The 21,782-nt window shown below is 40.7% G+C and overlaps 1 protein-coding gene across 1 annotated transcript; it reads right to left on the bottom strand.

The window, feature by feature from the left end:
- Nucleotides 1-292: 292 nt before the first annotated feature.
- On the bottom strand, nucleotides 293-21,268 carry LOC140236945 (uncharacterized). The gene is made up of 13 exons (XM_072316890.1): nucleotides 21,165-21,268; nucleotides 18,511-18,707; nucleotides 17,664-17,844; nucleotides 15,025-15,139; nucleotides 12,066-12,278; nucleotides 9,211-9,409; nucleotides 7,865-8,027; nucleotides 6,095-6,321; nucleotides 5,582-5,718; nucleotides 4,640-4,846; nucleotides 2,980-3,638; nucleotides 2,221-2,335; nucleotides 293-353 (listed from the first exon to the last, which is right to left on the bottom strand). Exons 2-13 carry the CDS (start codon nucleotides 18,656-18,658, stop codon nucleotides 324-326), a joined length of 2,394 nt encoding a protein of 797 aa, XP_072172991.1. The 5' UTR covers nucleotides 18,659-18,707; nucleotides 21,165-21,268; the 3' UTR covers nucleotides 293-323.
- Nucleotides 21,269-21,782: the final 514 nt, after the last annotated feature.

The following is a 21,782-nucleotide window of genomic DNA, read 5'->3' as shown; positions in this document are numbered from 1 at the left end:
TACATCTCGATTACATCTCGATCTCGAAAGGTAATTCCTTTTACTGTCACTTCCTTCTTGTTTCCTATTGGCCCACTTTCGATTGACCACTACAGTAGGTCAGTGGAGGGGTTAAAGGTGACAGGTAGATCACATGGCATGGCATATCAAATAAAGAGGAAACATTTACATGCAAACAGTAAAATGGTGCATTACGATCATGCAAAGAATGACACAAAACCACAAACAACAGAAGTGGCGAGTGAACATGCAGGTAAAGTAGTGAGGGAAACAATGGGGAGGAGGAAAGAAAAAAAAAGACATGGAGACCTTTGCACGAACATTTAGGACTTGAGTGTGAGGTCCAGCAGAGTCTGAAAAAGATTTTACAGATGATGAGAAAAAAAAAGGAGAGAAAGATCACAAGATGACACAGATGATATGATTTACTTATAAGGAAAGCTAGTTACAATCTACATATCACAAACCATGAATTAGTGATCAAAGGCCTATCAGACCAATTCCTGGTAAGCAGATACTTGCCTCATTCCTAAATGTTCATTTTCAAACAAATACAAAAATTCCCTTTGTGCCCATGTAATTTCCGAAAGAATATAAGCCAGAGGGGTGAAATAAAAAATATGTATTCTGTTTGCTTGTCAGCTGTTTCTCTCCCTGACAAGGTCCACTCCTAGAACTTTTGAGAATTTCATACCAATTCCTTGTCCCGAAACTTGACTCAGACCTTGTATTCTTTTAGCTACTGACCCCTTGGGTGGGCACAATTGGATACCTAATTGAGAGTGAGACTTACAAAACTTACATGACGAAGATGTGAGCCACTTTACTGAAATCTATCTGTCTCCTACATCACAAAGACTGACACAGAATGTCTTCTCAAAGGTAATTCATTGAAGTCTACTCTACATACAGCGATTGTGAAATACAGTTGAACCTCTATTATCCGGCCTCCCTTTATCCGGATCTCTCTATTATCCGGACGCAATCTCGCCGTGATTTTTTTTTAATAATTACAGGAAGAAAGGGGGATTCCCAACTCCTTGAGAACTCCTACCCAAACACACATGAATTACATATTACTTCCAATATGATTAACATACATTGCATCAAATTTCCTTCCAAATTGCTTACCTTCAGACATTTCAACATCCCAAAACATCCCCAAATGTAACAATGAAAAGGTTGCAGTATACACATTACTACATGTGGTACTACAATGGGCTACATCAGTACATGTGTATGTATATGTACATGTATAAAGCATTGAGTCTCCCGTATCCGGCCAAATCCCTTATCCGGATGAGCCCCGGTCCCGACTTGTCCGGATACGAGAGGTTCAACTGTACATGTAACATGGATTTTTACAATATATTACAGATATTCTCCCATGGCCTGTTCAAGAGCCCGTGTAAAGTCAAGGAATAAGCCTTCACACTTATTCATTCAAATCTGGTTGGAGTGCCTGAAGAAATGATACAACATTTGACATATGAATGTGATCTCATTATGACAAAATTCGAGAGGCCACTCATCTCTACAAAAGACAAATAAAGTTTTGCCCCAAACACTCTAAATCATCAAAGGACTACTACACAACTGACTTTTATTGACTGAAAAGGAAAGAGTTATTTGAGAAAGGCAGAACAATTCACAGAGTAAGAGACAATGCAACATACATGGAACTGTGACTGAAACTTTTATTAGATAATGTACAGTGTATATATTACGCTTACAAATAGACAAAGCACACCATGACACTCAACTCTGTAAATACAATAGCTGTTCAAAGCTACTTAATTTGTGTGTCATGTAGTTAGAAATGTTAGAGGGTAGTTCAGAATGGCTATCAACTTACCCCGGTAATAATAAGTGAGCCCAAAGCTTGAATACAGACACCTGTGTGATCTCTGTATGACTTAAGTGATATCTTTCTCGATTCCATATGAGTTTAAGAAGTTAAGGAGCACCTTATGAACAGCGTGCATACATTCATATTGACTTAGTAGAGCAACTGTTTTGTTTAAACTCACTGTGATTGGTATCCTCGTTGTAATTACACTCTAACACGAAGTGTAAAGACATTCAATGTGTGGTACATTGTATTTGGTGTTAAACACAATAATCACAACGTACACTATCAAATCCTATTGGCAATATCTTAAAAAACAACAACAACAACAAGAAAATGGCGTCAAAAGCTTTTCAGTGTGCATTCCTCACCTGGCTGATTTCCTGCGTGTAGTCGGGCTGAGTGACCCGCTTCGTGTCAGCCTGTAGTTTGAGCACATTGAACAATGCTGCCTTGGGTGAGTAGCCATCCACTGACTCTGCCTCTCTACAGACAGAAAGAGGAAGACAGTGCAATGTCTATTAGATCAGCATGTCTGGACAGATATCCCCAAGTACATGTAATACTGCCCCTAGAAGAGTCATTGGGTCCAAGTGTCCTACTGGGATCATGTGTCCACCAGATAACACCACAATAACCACGAGGGGAAAAGGGGAGGGGGAGGGAGGGCATTGTCTTGATGTAGACATTATTTTCTACCACTGGGCGGGTTTCTACCACTGCAAAACAAAACAAAAAACACGTCAAGAATTTCAGTGATTCAATGATACAGTGATACAAGGATCAAATGATTCAAACACATGGGGAATAAAAGGACAGCTGCATATCATTACTTTAGGAATGATAATTTTCATGCAAATTTTGTGTGTGTGTGTGTTTGTTTGTTTTTTTCATCCAGTGTAGCGAGAGAAAATGGCAATACATACAGGGTGTATCTTCTCCTCTATTCACTTTGGGTTTTTTGTGTCTCAAAGTCACATCAAACTGTACCTATCACACTACCTACATGAATGAATGGTTTGAAGTGATATAGACCTGATATCCTTTTCAATCACACCAACATCACGTATCTTCTGAATACCAAAAGGCCAGATATATATATATATATATATATATACACTGCAGCTCACCTAGCCTTGGCAAATCTCTGCAGTATCTTGTACACTGCAGCAAGGATGGCCAATGCGTCCGCTCGGGACAGCTTGGCAAAGCTCTGTCTCATCTCCTCGATGTCTGCCAACAGGCCGATGTGGAGCTTGCCCACGAGCAGGGCCCAGATGTCATCGGTGAGATTGACCGGGCAGTCCACCAGGTGGAAGTACGTCGGCTTCTGCGGCAGGTTGTGGACGACAAGCGGCATGAGGAGTGGAGCGTCGGGGTTGGCGATGCGCTGCCTCCAGATGGCGATGTGGAACTCCTCCACGCACTCGGGGCTTTCCAGATAGTTGGGGGACAGGATGGGGACGATGCAGTCGGACCGCTCCAGGGAGCTCAGCTTCTCATGCTCGTTGCTGGCCACCGTTTTCACCTTCAGCCCCGGGGCGTACAGCTTGAGGATGGAGGACATGAAGTCAGCGTACTTCTGATCGTCGCTGTGGTGACTGAAGATGATGTCGCAGTCTGCTGCCGAGCGCGGACGGGCGTCCTTGTCCGTCTTAGGCAACACCTTGTCCAGTGAGGGAGGAAAGGTGGGCTTGGTCGAGAAGAGTTGATCCATGGTCCCAAACTCTCGCTGAAATTGAGCCTTGCGGAAAGCTACCATCTCTTCATCAGGCGACAAGTACGGGACCTGAAAAAGAAAACAAAGAAAATTTTGGCAAATGCACCGGACTGAGAGGTTACAGATTACTTTGAGCTGTGAAAATGAGGAAGCAAACACTAATATCTCCATGCTATATATTGTACTTGCACTCATAAAAAGTGGTGGATGTCACATTGTGGCTTTGGGAGATACAATCACACTTTCAAGCATGTTGGAAATTAAACTTTTTTCATTTTAACGTCTCTTTACTAGGCTTTCACAATAAGAAAGATTTCTCAATCAGTGGTGTTATTGTCTTAGGAAATGTAGGTTTCCCTGTCACCACTTTGATTCATTTCATAATACTTTCTGGCGGCAGTAAAAGTTCAAGCACTGACTAATCACCTCTGCTACTGATGAAGTCCTCGCTATTATATATCTACCATGACTGGTGGTACATTATATTGCATTGGAGATCTCCCATGACTTTATATATATATACGACATAATCAACTGTATCACTAGACAAGGCTATTGTCCTTTTTTTTTTTTTGTATGTGTGTCTGTATCTCCTTTCATGTCGCCCTCTTGTGTTCACTATCCACATAAGCCCAGGAAAAAAGGACAAGGAAACTTTGGCACTGCTGCTGGATCTAATGAGGTTCATTGTCCCTGCCCACTGGCCTGTCTGTCAAGTCCAAATATGGCTTGAGCATAAATGTGCTCTTCACGCTTTTACGTGCGGTAGCTACACTTGGTACTGTTGACAGGCACTTCAGAGAGCCAATGGGAAATGTTCCCTTTGAACTTGTAACCGCCCACGCATATCATCTGCGTTGTTATCTTGATGCAAATCGTCCAAAATATACTGGGCCGTTTTTATGAAGCTGCCCTTTCTGTTATTGAGCTACAGATAGCATTACTGCTAATTGGGGGGATGGAAAATACCACCTGGGCAGCGCGCTACGGTATCGTGAGCATCTGTCGTTCAGCACCGAATAATAAGGTATAAGAAGGTACAGGTCATAGTGAAAATTACATAAACTGACCTTTTCATCGTCAAAGATGGTGGCAAGACTTTGGCTTGCCTGCACCTTCTCCCCCTTGAGCCACTGGACAACAGCTGGACAGAGAGTCTTGACCGTGTCCTCCAAGATGTCTGGAGTAGCCTTGACCATTGGGATTTGAGTGAACTCTGGCTGGATGGCGTCCAGGTCCTCCAGGCAGACTGGGATCAGCTGCAGGTGCTGCTTGCCCTGGATTGTTAAAATTATGGGGAAAAATATAAATATGACTAAAAGACTATCAAGGTTTAAACAATTTACAGTAAGTATTCTTAATATTACTAATATGGATGATGAACTAACAAGAATCATCCAGAATTGCACTGAGTTTTGTGAAGTACAGTAGAATATTCACAATGGTGCAGAGAATTGTATTGGGAAACCTGAACCTAGTTACTGTACGAGCTGAAATTTTCGCTGTGGTTTTATTTTCGCAAATTTCGCGAATCGCCTTTGAACCGTGAAAATAACAACACGTGAAAATAACAACGCGCAAATACCTGCGTTCAGTTAGACCATCGCAACCGTGAAATTAACAACACGCGCTAATGTCCTCCAAGTAGCAATTCGCGAAAATATCTGTACGCGAAAATTTCAGCTCGTACAGTAGTTTGAAGCCAAAAAAAAGAATCTATCAAAATCAATATCATTTGATATCCTCTTATAAAAGGCAAGATAAGACTACTACATAACGAAGCATAGTCTTTCCTGAAGGGAAGCATTTGATGTAGGGCTGTGTCATAAACATGATGTGCATCCTCGCAGAAATACATGGCATATGGCAAGTTTACAAAAGTTCCTTTTGTATCACAGCAAAGCCTGATTCCAGGCTACGCTACAAGGAAAAAGTTCATATCTAGGAAACTGCTTGACATGAGGCTAGTGTGTATTTCCTCTCATAGTTAATGCACTGGGGTGACTGCCCACCTTGGAGAAGTGTTTGGCCTGTGCGAGAGCAAACTCCTCTTGGCAGACGGCAGACTTGAGGTAGGGGGCTGAGATGAGGGCTAGCATGCAGCGGGATCCATCGATGGAGTGGTACAAGGTGCGCTGCCATGATTTACCTGTAAAGACACACCAACGCCTGAACATATTAACATCAGAAAAAGCCCATACAGCACACACTTATTATCAAATTCTTGAACATTAAATGGAGCCTCTTTTGGGAAAGGCTAATGTCCCTTAACTTTAACATTACTCCAAGCATCCTATAAGAAAACAATCTTAATGTGGCATTCCTCAGAGGTTGCAGTTTCTTTATACTAAGCACTCCAAGCGCAACTAACACAATTCCAGTATCTACAGAACTTTGATACACAACACTGCTCTACAATAAGCATGTGGAACATAAAGTACTGTAGTACACTTGACAACAGTTGAACGAATCAAGGTTGGCATGCAAAGACTTAAAGCCAAGAGGGGTTGCCACAAGGTGGGCACCTGTTTTAAGCTCCTGGACATCAAAGAAGAGCTTCAGGTCCGGGGCAAGCTTCAGAAGAGCCTTGACAAAGAGATTGGCCTTCTCTGTGTCCCGGTGTGAGTAGGAGAGAAAGACATCGTAGCGGAGGGGGTCAAACTCGGCTATCTGTAGCTCGGTGTGGAGCGTGATGGACAGGGAGATCGTCAGCTGACTACAGGCATCTCGGATCTTTTCTGCATCATGAGGTCTGGAGAATCAAGGAGGTTTGTTAAATTTTCTTGACTTTGTTTGGTCTGGTTTGTTTTGTTTCAAAAGTAGTCAACATCATCCTATAGATGATAAGAAGTTTATCCTAACTCGTGATGCAAACTTTGCAGCAGCATTCACTGATCTGACATTACAGATATTTGAGGATCTATTACCAGCAAGAATTATGTCAAAATTTGTGCCAATGTTTCATTTCCTCACCCATCTTTAATTTCAACAATGATTTCAATGAGATAACGGACTGATGAGTTGCGGGAGTGTTACAATCTCACTGCTCTTGTACAAACTTACAGGATGTCAGTTACAATAAAAGGGAGGACATTAAATCTACATCTACATGAGGCTTTTTCATACAGATAACCCTGGCTTACCATTAAACTTATACTTCGGTCGCTGATTGATTTGCCAATTACAAGCTTATTACCAAATTGTATCTAAATCTAAAATGACACACAAATAACACACACACATACATATTAAAGATAATATAAAGTTTTGGTATTACCTCAAAACTTTCCCTGAATTTCCTTGTCTTAGTTTGTGTTTCAGGTTAAAGTACCTTTCATATAACTAACACTGTGAGACTTACTCGCCCCAAAGTGCTCTCATGTCTTAGTAATCATTCAATAATGGTTTCGTACCAGAGCCGGCGAGGTAGTACACTTATTGTGCGAGATAACTGCGACCAGCAGTGTGCAGCCCCATACGCATACTGTGTAGCTAACTGCGACCAGCAGCCTCATACGCATAGCTAAATGGGGCTTCGCATTGTAGCCTACAGGATCATGACAAATTTAGTATCGCGGGTAAATATCAACTTAAAATCCAAAAATTTCTTCGATTTGAAGACTTACCAGTTAAGTTGAAGTATTGAAAACAGGCTTTGGGCAACGTTTGGTTTTGCCAATAGTCCCTTTCTGTTCGAATTGATGACTGAATGTGATTCGGTCGAGAGGACCTTGGGAGAGCTAAACTGAATTGACAGCCAGCGCATGCGCACACAAACATCTTATCCGTTCATGGATTTGAAATTTGTTCGCATGTGATGTGTGCGTATGCGCTGGTCGTAGTAATCAGTGTATGTAGCTCTCCCAAGGTCCTCTCGACAGAGTCACATTCAGTCATCAATTCGAACAGAAAGGGACTATTGGCAGAACCAAACGTTGCCCGAAGCCTGTTTTCAAGACTTCAACTTAATTGGTAAGTCTTCAAATTGAAGAATTTTATGGATTTTAAGTTGATATTTACCCGCGATACTAAATCTGTCATGATCATGAATGCTACAATGCGAAGCCCCATTACGCTATGCGTATGGGGCTGCTGGTCGCAGTTAACTGCATGATTACTAAGAAATGAGAGCACTTTGGGGCGAGTAAGTCTCACAGTGTTAGTTATATGATAGATACTTTAACCTGAAACACGGAAATTCAGGGAAACTTTTGAGGTACCAAAACTTTTTATTATCTTTAACAGATGTGACATCAACACCAGAACCTGTGTAAGTCTGGGAGATGGCAGCTCACCTGCAGTCCACATACTGCACCAGGCCCATGTACGTCGGCATGAGTTCCACGTCATCCACATAGAAGGGAGCCAGCATGTCCCTGTGTGCCCTTCGGTTGCAGCAGAGGGCGATGTTGTACTGCTCAATGCACGCCTTGTTCTTCAGGTAGTTCGGACTCAGGACTTTGGGGGAAAAATATGGGTACAAGTTGTGGGTTAATGATATTGCATACAGCCTCTGCACAACTCTTCTCAATTCGCATTTGACCTCTTGGGGTCACCAGCTATATTGACGATCAAAAGCAGTGAGTGTGGGGGAGGGAGTTAGATCTGAATGTTACTAATAAGCCAGTTCGTAATTAGCTCATGTGCACGTTGGTACAAATGACCTTTCTATTTTCTTAATTGGTTAGGCACTTCACTCATATTCAAAGCAACATAATGCGTACCGGTAAGTTTGCAAGGCGTAACAATTTCTGGAATTCATGTTAAACAAAAAAATGATCTTGCATTATAGCGAGACCATGTGACCAGAATGGTCCGTCAAACAACCCCCGAGGGGGGGGGGGGAAGCATCCATTTCTTTGTTTTGTATTGAATGCATTAAAACATGTTTATATTCGTATTGCCAAATACAGCTGTACCAGGTTTGCAGTCAGGTGGATGTAATTGCAAGTATCATGTACAAGGATTGCATGAATAATCATTATATGACAGATGCTTATCTCTGTGAATTTAAAAACCATCATGCGTTTTGGTACCAATTACCTTTTTCTGCTCATGGGCAAAGTGGAACTACGAACTGGCTTATTAGTTTATTAGGCAAACCTAATACCTTCATACCTGAAGTCCCAAATGCAAATGCAATCCCTTTGGAGAATGAAAACCCCTTAGGCTTACACAGAAAACTTTCTGGTATGGGAGAAGCATCTAATATGTTTAGGCAAGCATGTGTAGCAGACAGGCAATATTAATCCTCTGCCTGCTTCCTACCTTAACTCGGGGTTCCCACATGGCACAACAAATTTCTACAAGCCATAAGATACATGTAAGCCATCTTTCCTGTCTGTCTTCATGTCATATTTTCTATTAAAGTTGCATATGACTCTAATACTGACTCTACCTTGATATTTTCAAGACATCAAAAATGGGTAAAATTGGCTACGACTGATGTCATCTGCAAATACCATGAGCATTCAAGTTTAACGATGGCAATCTCATCAGACATCAAAAGCATGATACACAATCTCGCACACTAAACATGATTACGTCACACAGCCAGGCAGGTAGAGTAAATGACCTTTGACCACTAAACATGATTACATCACACAGCCAGGCAGGTATAGTAGATGACCTTTGACCTCACCCGTCACCACCCTTGCGCTCTTCATCATGACAGAGTACATGTCTTGCTGGAAGACGTTGTCCCGGTTCAGGTTCTGGTTGGAGCTGTCAAAGATGCGGACACCATCCTTGGCAGAACCCAGCCTCTCCCTAATCACCTTGACAACCTCCTCATCTTCCTCACTGAAGGACAGGTAGACGTCAAACTCCAGGGGCACGGCCTGTGGAGTGGGGTGCAAAGAAATGGGAGCATGTGAGTATCATCTTTAACCCTTTTAATAGCACCCAGAGGTTTCTTTGAATGTCTACCTCTACTGCCTGAAGTAAACTAATATAGTATATTTTACACTTTTGCAGAAGTTTTGACGGATTCATTGTGTATCTGTAGAAATTGACTCCAAGAGGAATATGATACATGGAAGTAAAGAACAAGATTAACAAGAGACCCGCGGGTCTAGCGCTCACCTGAGTATCGCAAGTTCACCTTTCACGCAGTCACTAATCTAAATTATTCACAGCTCTACTAAAATTTGACCAGGCATTCTCAAGTAGAAGATGAAAATGTACAATAAAAAAAAGGGCCCATTTTTTTTAAGATTCCTTAAAGGGACTGTACAGTACTGGTTGAGGTAAGGATTCATGTTTTGAACATTCCTAAGTGAGAAAATGAAAAGCCTCATGAAATATGAAAGAGCATGTAATTTTAAGGATTCAACGTTTATCTGATGAAAATTGGTTCTCAAATGGCTGAGATATCCAAAAAAGTGCTAATAATAAAAGGCGACATGCCACAACTTTATTAGGATCTCTTTGTTTCACCTTGTTTTTGGATATCTCAGCCATTTCAAAACCGATTTTCATCGAATAAACTATTGATACCCCTTAGAACTGCATTCCCCCTTACATCTCATAGAGTGGTTTCTGAATATCTCGCAAAATATTAAAAGCTAAATCTACACCTCGACCAGAACTGTACACACCCTTTAAAGGGAAGATAAACCCCAAGAACAATGTGGATTGAGTGAAAGCAGCAACATTAGTAAAACACATCAGTGAAAGTTTGAAGAAAATCGGACAATCGATGCAAAAGTTATGAATTTTTAAAGTTTTGGTGTTGGAACCGCTGGATGAGGAGACTACTAGAGGTTATGACGTATGAGTGGACTACAATGTCAAGAAAATATAAAGAAAATACTACAAAAATCCATTTTTCATGAAAATTACAAATTCCATCAACTTGATATTGACATATGTTAAGGGTAGCAATTATTCCCCCTGCTTTCTGAAAGCGGTTGGTCCACTGCTCTTTCATAATTCTAGAAAAGTGAATTTTTGTTGAATATCCTTTATATTTTCTTTGTATTGTTGTCCACTCATACGTCATATCCTCTAGTAGTCTCCTCATCCAGCGGTTCCAACACCAAAACTTTAAAAATTCATAACTTTTGCATCGATTGTCCGATTTTTCTCAAACTTTCACTGATGTGTTCTACTAATGTTGCTGCTTTCACTCAATCCACATTGCTCTTTGGGTTTACCTTCCCTTTAATTTGGGGGGATTGGGGCCCCCTGGGGCCCTCTGGGTTGGGCATGGTGCCCATTTTGATAAATTGAGATCCTGACCCCCTAGGGATGCTACCTACCAAGTTTGACGAAAATCCATCATGAGGTTTTCAGGAAGAAGATGAAAATGTACAATTCAGGCCCCCATTTGGACCTTCCCAACCCCCCCCCCCCCCCCAAGAGGGGCACCCCTGGATCTGCTATGAACAAACTTGAAACTACAGTCATAATGTACTCACTCATAGTATTATCTTAGCTCTATAACTTCTGATTCTAGAGAAGATTTTTAAAGATTTCTTCATTTTGGGGGGTTTGGGGGCACCCCTGATTCTGCCATGAACAAACTTGAAACTACAGTCATCAATGTACTAACTCATAGTATTAACTTATCTCTATCACTTCTGGTTCTAGAGAAGAAGATTTTTAAAGATTTCTTCATTGTGGGGGGTTTGGGGCCCCCTGGGGGCCCCCTGGGTGGGGCATGGTGCCCATTTTAACAAATTGAGTTCCTAACCCCCTAGGGATGCTACCTGCCAAGTTTGATGGAAATCGGTCTTGGGGATTTCAAGAAGAAGATGAAAATGTAAAAAGTTTACGCACGACGCACGACGGACGACGGACGACGCACAACGCACGACGGACGCCGGACGAAGGGCGATCGCAATAGCTCACTTGAGCCTTTGGCTCAGGTGAGCTAAAAAGGCCAACACATTTTCGCAAACACACATGCACCTACACCCTGGTCCACACATGCATAGACATAATGGTTGTCCTAAATGGCACTAAAGGATAACAAAAAGCCAACTGCCTGACATGATATATCTGCTCAATGTTTCAACATATTCTTGCCTCCTGTGCAATCTTAATCACATCCTTGCAGTGATGGAGCCTATAATCCTACCTCATCTTTACTAAAGTCGTAATCATCATCATCCCTATCACCTTTAATCATCAGTCCCATCAACATTAATCATCATTCCCATCACCATTAATCATCAGTCCCATTATCATCATCATCATTATCACTTTCATCACCATCGTTGCCGTTTCCATCATCATCACTGTCTTTATGATCATCATCCCCATCATCATCGTCATCATTACCACCATCATCTTTCTCATCATCATCCCCATCACCATCATCATCATCATCATCATCATCATCATCATCATCACCATCATCATCACCATTATCATCATTTCCTCACCATCATCATTAATCATCATTCCCACCATCATCATCACCATAAACAACATCATCATTGTCATTTCTATCACCATCATCATCATCTCCATTATCATCACCACTCATACCTTTGGTATTAGCAGCTGCATCTCGTATCTCTCTTTCAGTTCACCAAACTTCTTTAGGACCTCGTCAAACCTCCTCAGGGTGTGGTTCTGTAGCTTGCCACCCTCGACCTTGGCGTAGAGAACCAGCTTCATGACTCTGAGGGGGAGACCGGCCTTCATCCAATTCACCGCGGCCTCCACCATGCCTTTTAGCATGCTCACTTCACCATAGCCCTAGATGCACAAAGGCAGAGCAGAAATATGCACACAAAAATGACACTGATTTACTGATTGTTTATTCATCACAATAAATGAATGAATGAATATATATAAGTGAACAGAAAATCTAGCAAAACATAGACGATTAACCCGTTGAGGATAAGTGCCGAGTATACTCAGGCAGGTGTCTATGGGAAATGCGTGTTGTAGCAAAATCAAACCGTCCTCAACGGGTTAACATATAAGAGCACAGACAAATGAATACATCAAATGAATGAATGAATAACTGAACAGATAAGTGAACAGATAATCTAGCAAAAATATACAATCAACTTACAGAGCATGAATGAATTAATGAAATTTGTAAACGAAAATTTGTAAAATTGAAAATTGTAAACGACTCAATAAATGAATACAGAAATAAATGAATGAGGAATACATCAATTCCTGTATTTAATTTCGCAAGCAACAAGATTCGGGAAATTAAGATACACGCAAAAGTTTTTGTCTACACTATATGCACTGAATGCCAGTGGCAATTCCCGAAAATTTCATGCCACGAAATAGGCCGACAGCTCCAATTCACAAAAATTTCATGCCACGAATTCATATATCATGTTTTACAGTACCCTGTGTGGAGACTGGTACAATGTAGTGTATATGGATGAGGGGAACGGACTGTCTGTCACTGGTCAGTTTATGTGTTCACAACTTGTCACAAATTTTACATAAAGACACCTGTTTTCACATATACCACATTAGCAAAAACCAGCCTAAAATACTAAAATAATGGATCTTTTGTCATTTATATAGAGTGCTGCAATTTAATAACTCTTTTCTTTAAAAAGGGGTGAAAGATCATTAAATTTGAAAGATAGTTGACTGTGTCAACTCGGAGGCTTAAACGTGGACATTTTAATATCAGTCTCCCAATGTAGACCTGTCACTTGATGCACTCAAATATTGAATGCACACAAACATTCCATGTACGTACAGCAGAACCACCATCACAAATCATCAGTTCATCACATCAACATACATATACATGTATTTGATATCCATAGGCCAAGTTGCTACACTGACAGCCACATCAAAACACAAAATGAATCACACACCGTCATGACTTTATTTTGTAACAATGGTTTCCACTTCATTCTCACCAGCTTTCCTCCTTGCTTTTCTAATTTTGTCGCAAACATTCATCAGTTTGACTGCAAAGTTTCTCCGTTTTCTTCCCACTCTCTAGGCCTAGCCCAAGTTTGTTGGCCTGTTCCTAGTCCAAGAATGACAAGGCCAGTAGCTCATGCCTGTGATGTGTTCTGTATGCTCAGTTTATTAGCAAAGTTAGCTTTCAAAGAATATAAACACACTTTGACATGCATATCGTCGCCGGTCACACGAACCGACGAATCCCTCAGGTTTGCGTAAGAATGACAATTCGAGAAAATCGCGTTTGAAGTTAGCCCATTTTTGACTTATGGTTGCTACACTTTCATGTCTATAATTTCCAGTTATTTTTGTAGTACATCAGACTGCAATTCTTGCTCTAACTTGTAAAGTTTTTATCGAATTGTATTGTTAACAAATAAGCGGGAAATCGTCAAAGAGCTGCATGCATGTATTTTCGGTCTGCAAAGAACGTTGTCATTTTCCATGTGTGTCCATATGTACATGTACATTGAGCGTTGTCATTGTCAACACATGTATTACATAGTACGCGCACTGTGCGCGCGGTCAATGAACTGTTGAATCTCAAAAACTACACGCAAGTCAATGCGCACTGATTCGTTGGTTCGGTGACCGCGCGTACTAGTACGTGCGGTCACCGAACCGTCGAATCGCCTGATTGTTTAACACACGCGTCTATGGGGAAAACAAATAATTTTCACAAATGGAATTACATACTAACAAAAGTGATAACTACGTAAAATTACACCGAATTACACACTGAGAATTTCAGAATATGTAGTATGGAATGTCTACTATCGAAATGATTGGAAATCTCAAAATCAAAAATTTGACCCAAAATTGAGTGATTCGTCGGTTCGTGTGACCGGCGACGATATGTTCAACAGAAAGCTAGCTACATGTTGTATACTTGGTACAGTCAGATATGTGACGTTCGTGACAAGATTAAAAGAGCAAGGAGAAGAGACCTTGAAAATGGAGTGAAAACTCTTAAAGATAATACCAACAAGTTGTATGGAATGTAAGAAAAATGAGATTATTTTCTTTGTGGTGGTGGTATGTGATGTAGGACACCGTGTGTTGACGCAATTATTCCTAGCCACTCAGACCATGGATATAACCACACGAGTGTGGTTGAATAGAAAAAAACAACAACAACAACAACTGTGGCTGTGCATAGACTGCTTTTTATATGTCAGAAATAAACATAATAATTCAATTTGTATCATTATTGCCCGATCGGGCCACCAAAAGATTCATTTTTCTTAATTGGGTGGTCCAGCTTAAGTTTTAGTGGCCACAGGCCACCAGATCGACAGGCCACCAGGTCACTGCTTTTATGTCAAGCAATACAAAATGCATGATTCATAAATTCTTTCAAATCTGATCGGAATCAACCTGAGCAAAAGATGTCATGAAGTGATCAGTAAACACAATTACAGTCACCACAGCAACAGCCAATGAGGTCCAAGCATTCACAGTTGTTGCCATGACGTTAGCTATTCAATGCATTATAATTATGGGGGACTGTTCTAAGAAAGCTGGGTTTCGAGACACCCTTGCTACTACCAACCTGATCTCCAGTATTGAGGAGGGGTGTAATGACAGTTCCATCTTCATTGTTGAGAATTGGTACCAGACACCGGAAAACATTGGCAACCAGCTCTTGGGGACGCCCATCCATCATTCTAAGAAAAGGGAATGAAATGTGAAGGAATGGTATTCTTACAATACCTTTGGTACTGTACTTGGGACACAGCATGCTTATATCTGTCTTGAGGTGATTAAATGATGAATTGATTTGAATAAATAAATGTCATGATGAAAAATAAATACAAAGTAAAATATGTTTCATGACAGCTAAAATCAGAGAGCAGATTTTTACTTCACATGTTCTTAAAATCTCATTAAACAAGTTGAACACAGAGTTAGACTAACAGAAATGTGTATATGATGCAATTCCCAAGCTTAGGTACACTGTAGTGATATTTAAGTATTCTTGCCTTCAAATCGATGTTTGAAGTACAATGATAAGTACAACCTACAGTACAATTAAACAACCAACAACAGACATTCCATTAAAACTAAACAAGTGATAAGTTACAGAAGTTAGAGAAGAGTTTCAAATGTTTGCACAAAACAGTGACATTAGCCTCAATCACACCTTCTCTGCATCTTACATGAGGTAATGATATCATTGCCTCATTGACTAGCACACAAATCTTCAATTTTCTATTCCGACCTAAAATTTAGAAAAAAAAAAAATCAGTATCTCTATCAAAATACTGTAAATCTGTAATGACTCTGCAGTGATAACTTGTAAAAAAGAAAGGATGTACAATATGCAGGTACAAGCATAGTTGCTAAAGAATCAACAAAAGGACTGATTATTTTGAAGATTTGTCAACAAACAAATCAGAGAGCTGTACAGTACTGGTGTCACCACCTCATTCAAAAGCAATGCAAGTGGTTGTGACATATTACTATCACTGCTGGAGGAAAACCTGTCAAACTTAAAAATTCCATACTCAGCATATTTTATACCCTCTCTGATGGACCTTCTGCCATTTCACTTGATGAAATTAGTTTACTCTGTAATTTGAAAATACAAGTACCAATTCGACCATGGATTGGAATTTGCACTCCAATGAAGAACAAACAAACAACAAAATAACTATAAACATTCCTTCGACATTCATTAACATGCTTAAGATAGCAGTTGTCTGGTACATGTATGTTCAACCCCTCCCCCCCCCCCCCAAAAAAAAAAAAAAAAGAAAGAAAAAAAAAGAAGAAGAAATAAATAGAAACAAATAAGTAGAAAAAAAAGACCTTGTTTGACATCCACTAGGCAAGGAAATTGCACTCAATATCATTTCTCTGAATGGCGTAACACGTCATTGTTTTCTGTGTATTGCTATCATTGTTATGAGGTCTTAAAACACACACGTTTGATGTGATTTATAATACTATTAAAGTGCTGTGACTCTCTGGAAGATGTAATGACCCTTTACACAGATCCCAATACTGTACTCTAGCCTAGCTCTCTTCCTATGGTAGTGGTGGCATAAATGCAAAATTAGACAAACAAAATCTGCACTTGCAGGTGGTCAGGGTGCTCATTTCCTTGGTTTTTGGCTCAGGATCCACCAAATGACCTCTGTTTATCTGAATCACATCCTGCCTTTGTTGATCCATCCAGCTATTATTGCATGTAAACCATTTATCTGTGTACCAGGGTTTATGCAGTGCAGCAATACTGACATGCAGTGGACCCCTCTCTTAACCCCTTTAGAACCAATAGTTTGTTAATATATATGCTATTGAGACTATCAAAATATTATTGTGCAGCTGCTATTGGCAAACAGTTGATGATAGAGATAAAACTGGAGTCTCTACTTTTATAGAACTTGGAGATAATTATTGGAGATCTATTACAAGTGTCACAGAGGACAGTTGGGTGTGGGGGGGGGGAGGGGTAACAGAGCAACAATTTGCCAAATATCCCATTTTTTTTAGGCCTAGTTTGGTAAATCTTCCTTGGATCACAAGTACAGTTCTTGCAGTTGCAGCTAAAGTGCATGTACAAATGTAGTTCAGTCACCAATTGTCATTTGTTAGTTATTTAAATGTATGATAAGACACTGTGCTAAAGATTGTACCAAAAAGATGAAAATACACATAACAAACCACACCAGTATGGAATCCAATTGTGAGGTGATGCAGAACTCTAAATGAAAACTTTCTGCACTATCACATACACAGCTTTAAATTACAAGAAAGTTTATTAAGACCAAACATACATCAGTTCACCAACATCCAAAGTCTGTGCAATGGACAGTTCAAGCGCCACTTTCCATTCACACATGTATGCTGTCATTAGAGTAGTAGGCACTGTTCCAAGAATTTCCTGGAATATAGAGAGCTTATTTTGCTAATGATTCAGGTGAACATGTATTAAATACAACTTGGCAATGGCAACATATTCATACTTATGCATTTCTTGTCACAGGTTGCTCCTGTTGTATGACAGCAAAAGCGTACCCAAGTCTCACCCGACATGGTAACAACTTTAGAGCACTGAACCTTGATTCTCAATCTCATATGTAAGTGCATTACACGTGTCATACACATGGACGAGGAAGCTAAAATGCCAATGGATTTAAATTATAAAAATATGGACTATTTACAGGCCTATAATTGTCCACGTACCTCCTGGTCTCAAAGCAGAGTAGTCGCTTGTAAGGCAACTTCTTAGACATAGGCTTGGACCACCAGCAGGAGTAGAGGTTGCGTAGGTCCTCCTCCTTGTCCTTGGCTAGCTTCCACACCTCCATCCCAAGGTTCCTCTTCAGGGCTCCGATCACGGAGGTTGGTGTGGGGGAGTAATCGCCTGACAAGATTGAGTTTATCAAAGTGAGAATTATCCATTATCCTACCCTGCCGGTAGCTCTGAATGTCCATCACACAACTCTACAAAACCCATGACTTTCCAAGGGTTTCACCCTAAGATTTTTTTTTTTCCCATAAAAAAAACATTTTTGATTCCTTATCAACAATATTCTGCAGCCCCTACATGAACAAACATAGACACATCCCCATCTCTCTCTATTGTATATTGACTCACACAGGTAACTGAAACAACAACATTTTGTAGTGTCAAACAATTGTGAAATAGTACTAATGCTGTACATGTGTATGAAATCAGCCAATGAAATCATATCAAATTGGAGTTGGAAGTTTTGCAGATGTATGATGGCAGAGGCATTACAAAAACGTCTTGTCTGTAAGTCTAAAATAAAACCAGCCAACAGCCAGGTAGTTTTGACAATGCTTTACATTGTACACACACCCTATCTGTGACCTAGATTGATCATTTTGGGCAACAAGCAAATGAAGTCCCTGTTTTAACCCTATGAGTGAGGACTGGCTGATTTTGCTGTAATACATATTTCCCATAGACACCAGCCCTAGTATGCTTGGGGACTAGTCTTCAACAGGTTTAGGAAAAAACTCAGCTAAGGGAAATTTTGATTCTGAATGGAAAAGATAGGCTTACCTCTAAAGGCTGAAACAACAATGACATCCACTTTGTCCTTCATTGGCAGTTTGGTGATGTCGCCCAGACACAGGTCAATTTGACACTGTCCATTCTGGGTCAGAACTTTGATGGAGTTTGACACAATGAGTCCTTCTCCTCCCCCCATCCTGGCTGAACTCAAGATCTGGTTCTGAAGTGAAGACTACTGGTATGACCTGCAGAGATCAGAAAAAGAAAGAAAAAAAAAAAGGACACAAAAGATTGCCAGCAAAACTATATTAGTCATATAAAACTTTGTATTATATCAACAAAAGCAAAAGATGCATTTGGTCTTTTGGCATTTTTAAGAGAGCATTTACATGGGGAAAACTGCATACATGCTGCAGACCCTCCATTCCAAAATTATGAAAGTATCCTCAGGCATTAATTCACATAATTTTGACATGGGTCACCACTGCTTCATTGAGTCAGCTACCAGTAGAGCCCATACTACAGACCACACCGAGGGAGTTACTTAGCTATTGCATGACATACTGTAAAAGTGGATATTTTCGAGCAATCAATTTTTTGCACTTGGCCAGGTAAAAAGAGTTTCATGTGTCTTTAATTCCGCGAAATAAAGACATCAAGTACAGGAACGTATGGCAAGCAAAAATATTCGAGTGCTTTAAAATTTATTTTCGCCCTAGTTTCTGGTTGCGCGAAATGCGCGAAAATTTCCACTTTCACAGTACACTGTAGGTCCTTGGTATAACTTCTTTGTGCGTCCAGGAATAGTGGCTCATTTCCTGGAGTTTTATTAGACTTAGAGTAAGGTGTTTAAAGGTCTTCCACACACATATATCATGCATCTTATTTGTAATTCCAAGTAGTGCAATGTATGTACTGTACAATATGTAAGTATGTCCAACCTCCAAAGATAACTAGTTGCATTATAAATCAAGGTGACACATGCACAACACACACACAAACAGCAAAATCTATGAAATTAAATGAAAATTGAGTTAGAACACGTCAGTATTCAGAGACACAGTTCTAGATCTCATGTAACTTGAAAGTTGCAACTCGATCTGTATCAAATCGAGCCAGTTCAATTCAAGCAGCAGTGGGAGTTCAAGCTGGCCATAATTATTTAAACAGCTTTCATCAGTTTCCTACTAAGAATGCACAATAGGTGCCTTTGATGATCAGGGTTTGATACATGTAGCACAGTGCGAGCAAATGTAAAATCATTTTGTACTATATTAAAATGTCAGGTGGTTATATAGTGAATTACTTGTTTACCTTCATTTAAAATGAAATGAAATCTCACATCATGATACAACACCAAACACAAAAGTGTAAATCAGAGCTGTATGCTGTGAAAGCATTTGCAACTGTACCCTCTGGTTACGTATTAGATTCAGACAAACTGATATGGCATGATCTTCAAACAACTTATTCATACGTTCTATTTCCAAGCAGCACGGCGAAGCACGGCGTACCCGTGTGCTTGTTACGACACTTGTGTACAGGGACAGGGCAGGGCTGGGTATAGACAGAAAGATCCATCTGTCTGGAGGAGTCTTATTTTTTTTTTTTTTTATAAAATGTTATCGCTCTCATCCGGATCCGTGAAGCCAGACGCATGTCTCCACGGAACATAACCCCGACGACCAGATAGCGTACTGTCAGAACGATCTTTCGGTCAAGCTAAGGCTGTGTACTGTAGACTCCTTTCTCAACACCGGGGAACAGTGCCATGCCCCCCGGCCAAGACGAAGTTTGTAGAAACTTTATCAAATTTCCATGTTTATACTCTTCTAAATAGCAAAGGCACTGCCTCCGTCAAACTCTGTAATACACCTTAATATGGTGATTTATATAGCGCAATACAGGTATTCTGTAATTTCCTCCCCCACAATACACTATCGTCAATGTCACTGTTCAACTGTGTAAATTTTACACTTATCTATGAGTCTCTGTATGACACCGAGCCGAGAGGTCCCCGCCCCGGCCCGGGCCGCTCCACTGTCTTCGAACGCGAAGGACCTCGCTCAAAGTGGCTGATATCGAGGGAAAAGAATTGGTCGTACGACCAATTAACGATCAGAAATTGCAGAAATCCCACATTAACTCGGAAATAGAGCTACTGAATCCCAAAGTAAGTTGACAAAGTAACTAAATATATGATCGGCTGGACCAAATACATGGGGGAAATCATGGCAAAGATTGTCGCCGTTGCGTTGGTAACACAAACCGCTTGGTCGCATAGCCCGACCGACGAGGGGATCGGTCTGTATCTTGTAGATTTTCTAATTGTCTTCAATAAGTTCACGGATATGATACGTCTGGCTTTGTAGAATTTCCTCCTATTGTCTACGGAGGAACCTAGAGCCGTAAAAGTAAAAGAAAAAAAATGATAAAAACTCCTCCGGACATACGGAGTTTTCTGTCTAAATTAGACCTAACGCTGCTTCAAGCGGACGTGCGGACCGGTCGGACCGACCCTTCCGTTCGGTTCAGGGCTTCGCGATCTTCTTCTGACCTGTCATGTCTGGCGCGGGTGTGAGCTAGAAACTAGACAGGTTTTGTATGTCGCACTTCAAATGGTATAATTAGGCCTAAAATCATAATCATACATTCTAAACGAACGATAATGCCCTAAACGAATATATGGGCAAAACTCTAACCTGGTAGAGAATAATTTGCAGTAGGATCTAGATGATTCGTGCTCCTCTCGTCAATACGCTCACCAGTTGCAGTTCTGTGCTCTCCTTCCGCTCCCGATCCTCGCTTCTCCTTTTATGACAGTGGTCTCTGATCTCGCTGACAGTGTGTACCTCGGCCCCACTCTGTTAGCATGCAGTGAAACACGAGCGCTGCGCTACCCAAGTGGACAGCGCAGCGCAGCGCTCGTGTTAGGCACTTAAGAGGCGAGAATGCTCTGCGGGAAGTAGTTTCACCAAAGGTCACAGACATTAATTATTCATGAGCTGGCGCGGAGACTGCCGAAGCCTTATTGAATATGTATGAGGTGGGAGATTCCCTTTCCCCTGCGTTGTAAACGTACACCACCGAGTGAACGTTCATGTAAACACATATCGCTTTCACAGTTGCAGCAGTGTGTGTGTGTGTGTGTGTGTGTGTGTGTGTGTGTGTGTGTCCGTCTGTCTGTCACTCACTCGAGGAATGTCCATCGACGACTCACCCTTGTTGACATCCCACAGACTCTGTACAAACATGGTTTGACGATGAGTTTGATCGTCATTGTGGTAAGGGGTGTCAAGATTTCTTCAAATAAATACTTT

This window comes from Diadema setosum, chromosome 13, assembly GCF_964275005.1.
Source record: "Diadema setosum chromosome 13, eeDiaSeto1, whole genome shotgun sequence".
In the NCBI taxonomy this organism is placed as follows: Eukaryota; Metazoa; Echinodermata; class Echinoidea; order Diadematoida; family Diadematidae; genus Diadema; species Diadema setosum.
This window is presented reverse-complemented; position numbering and strand designations above follow the sequence as displayed.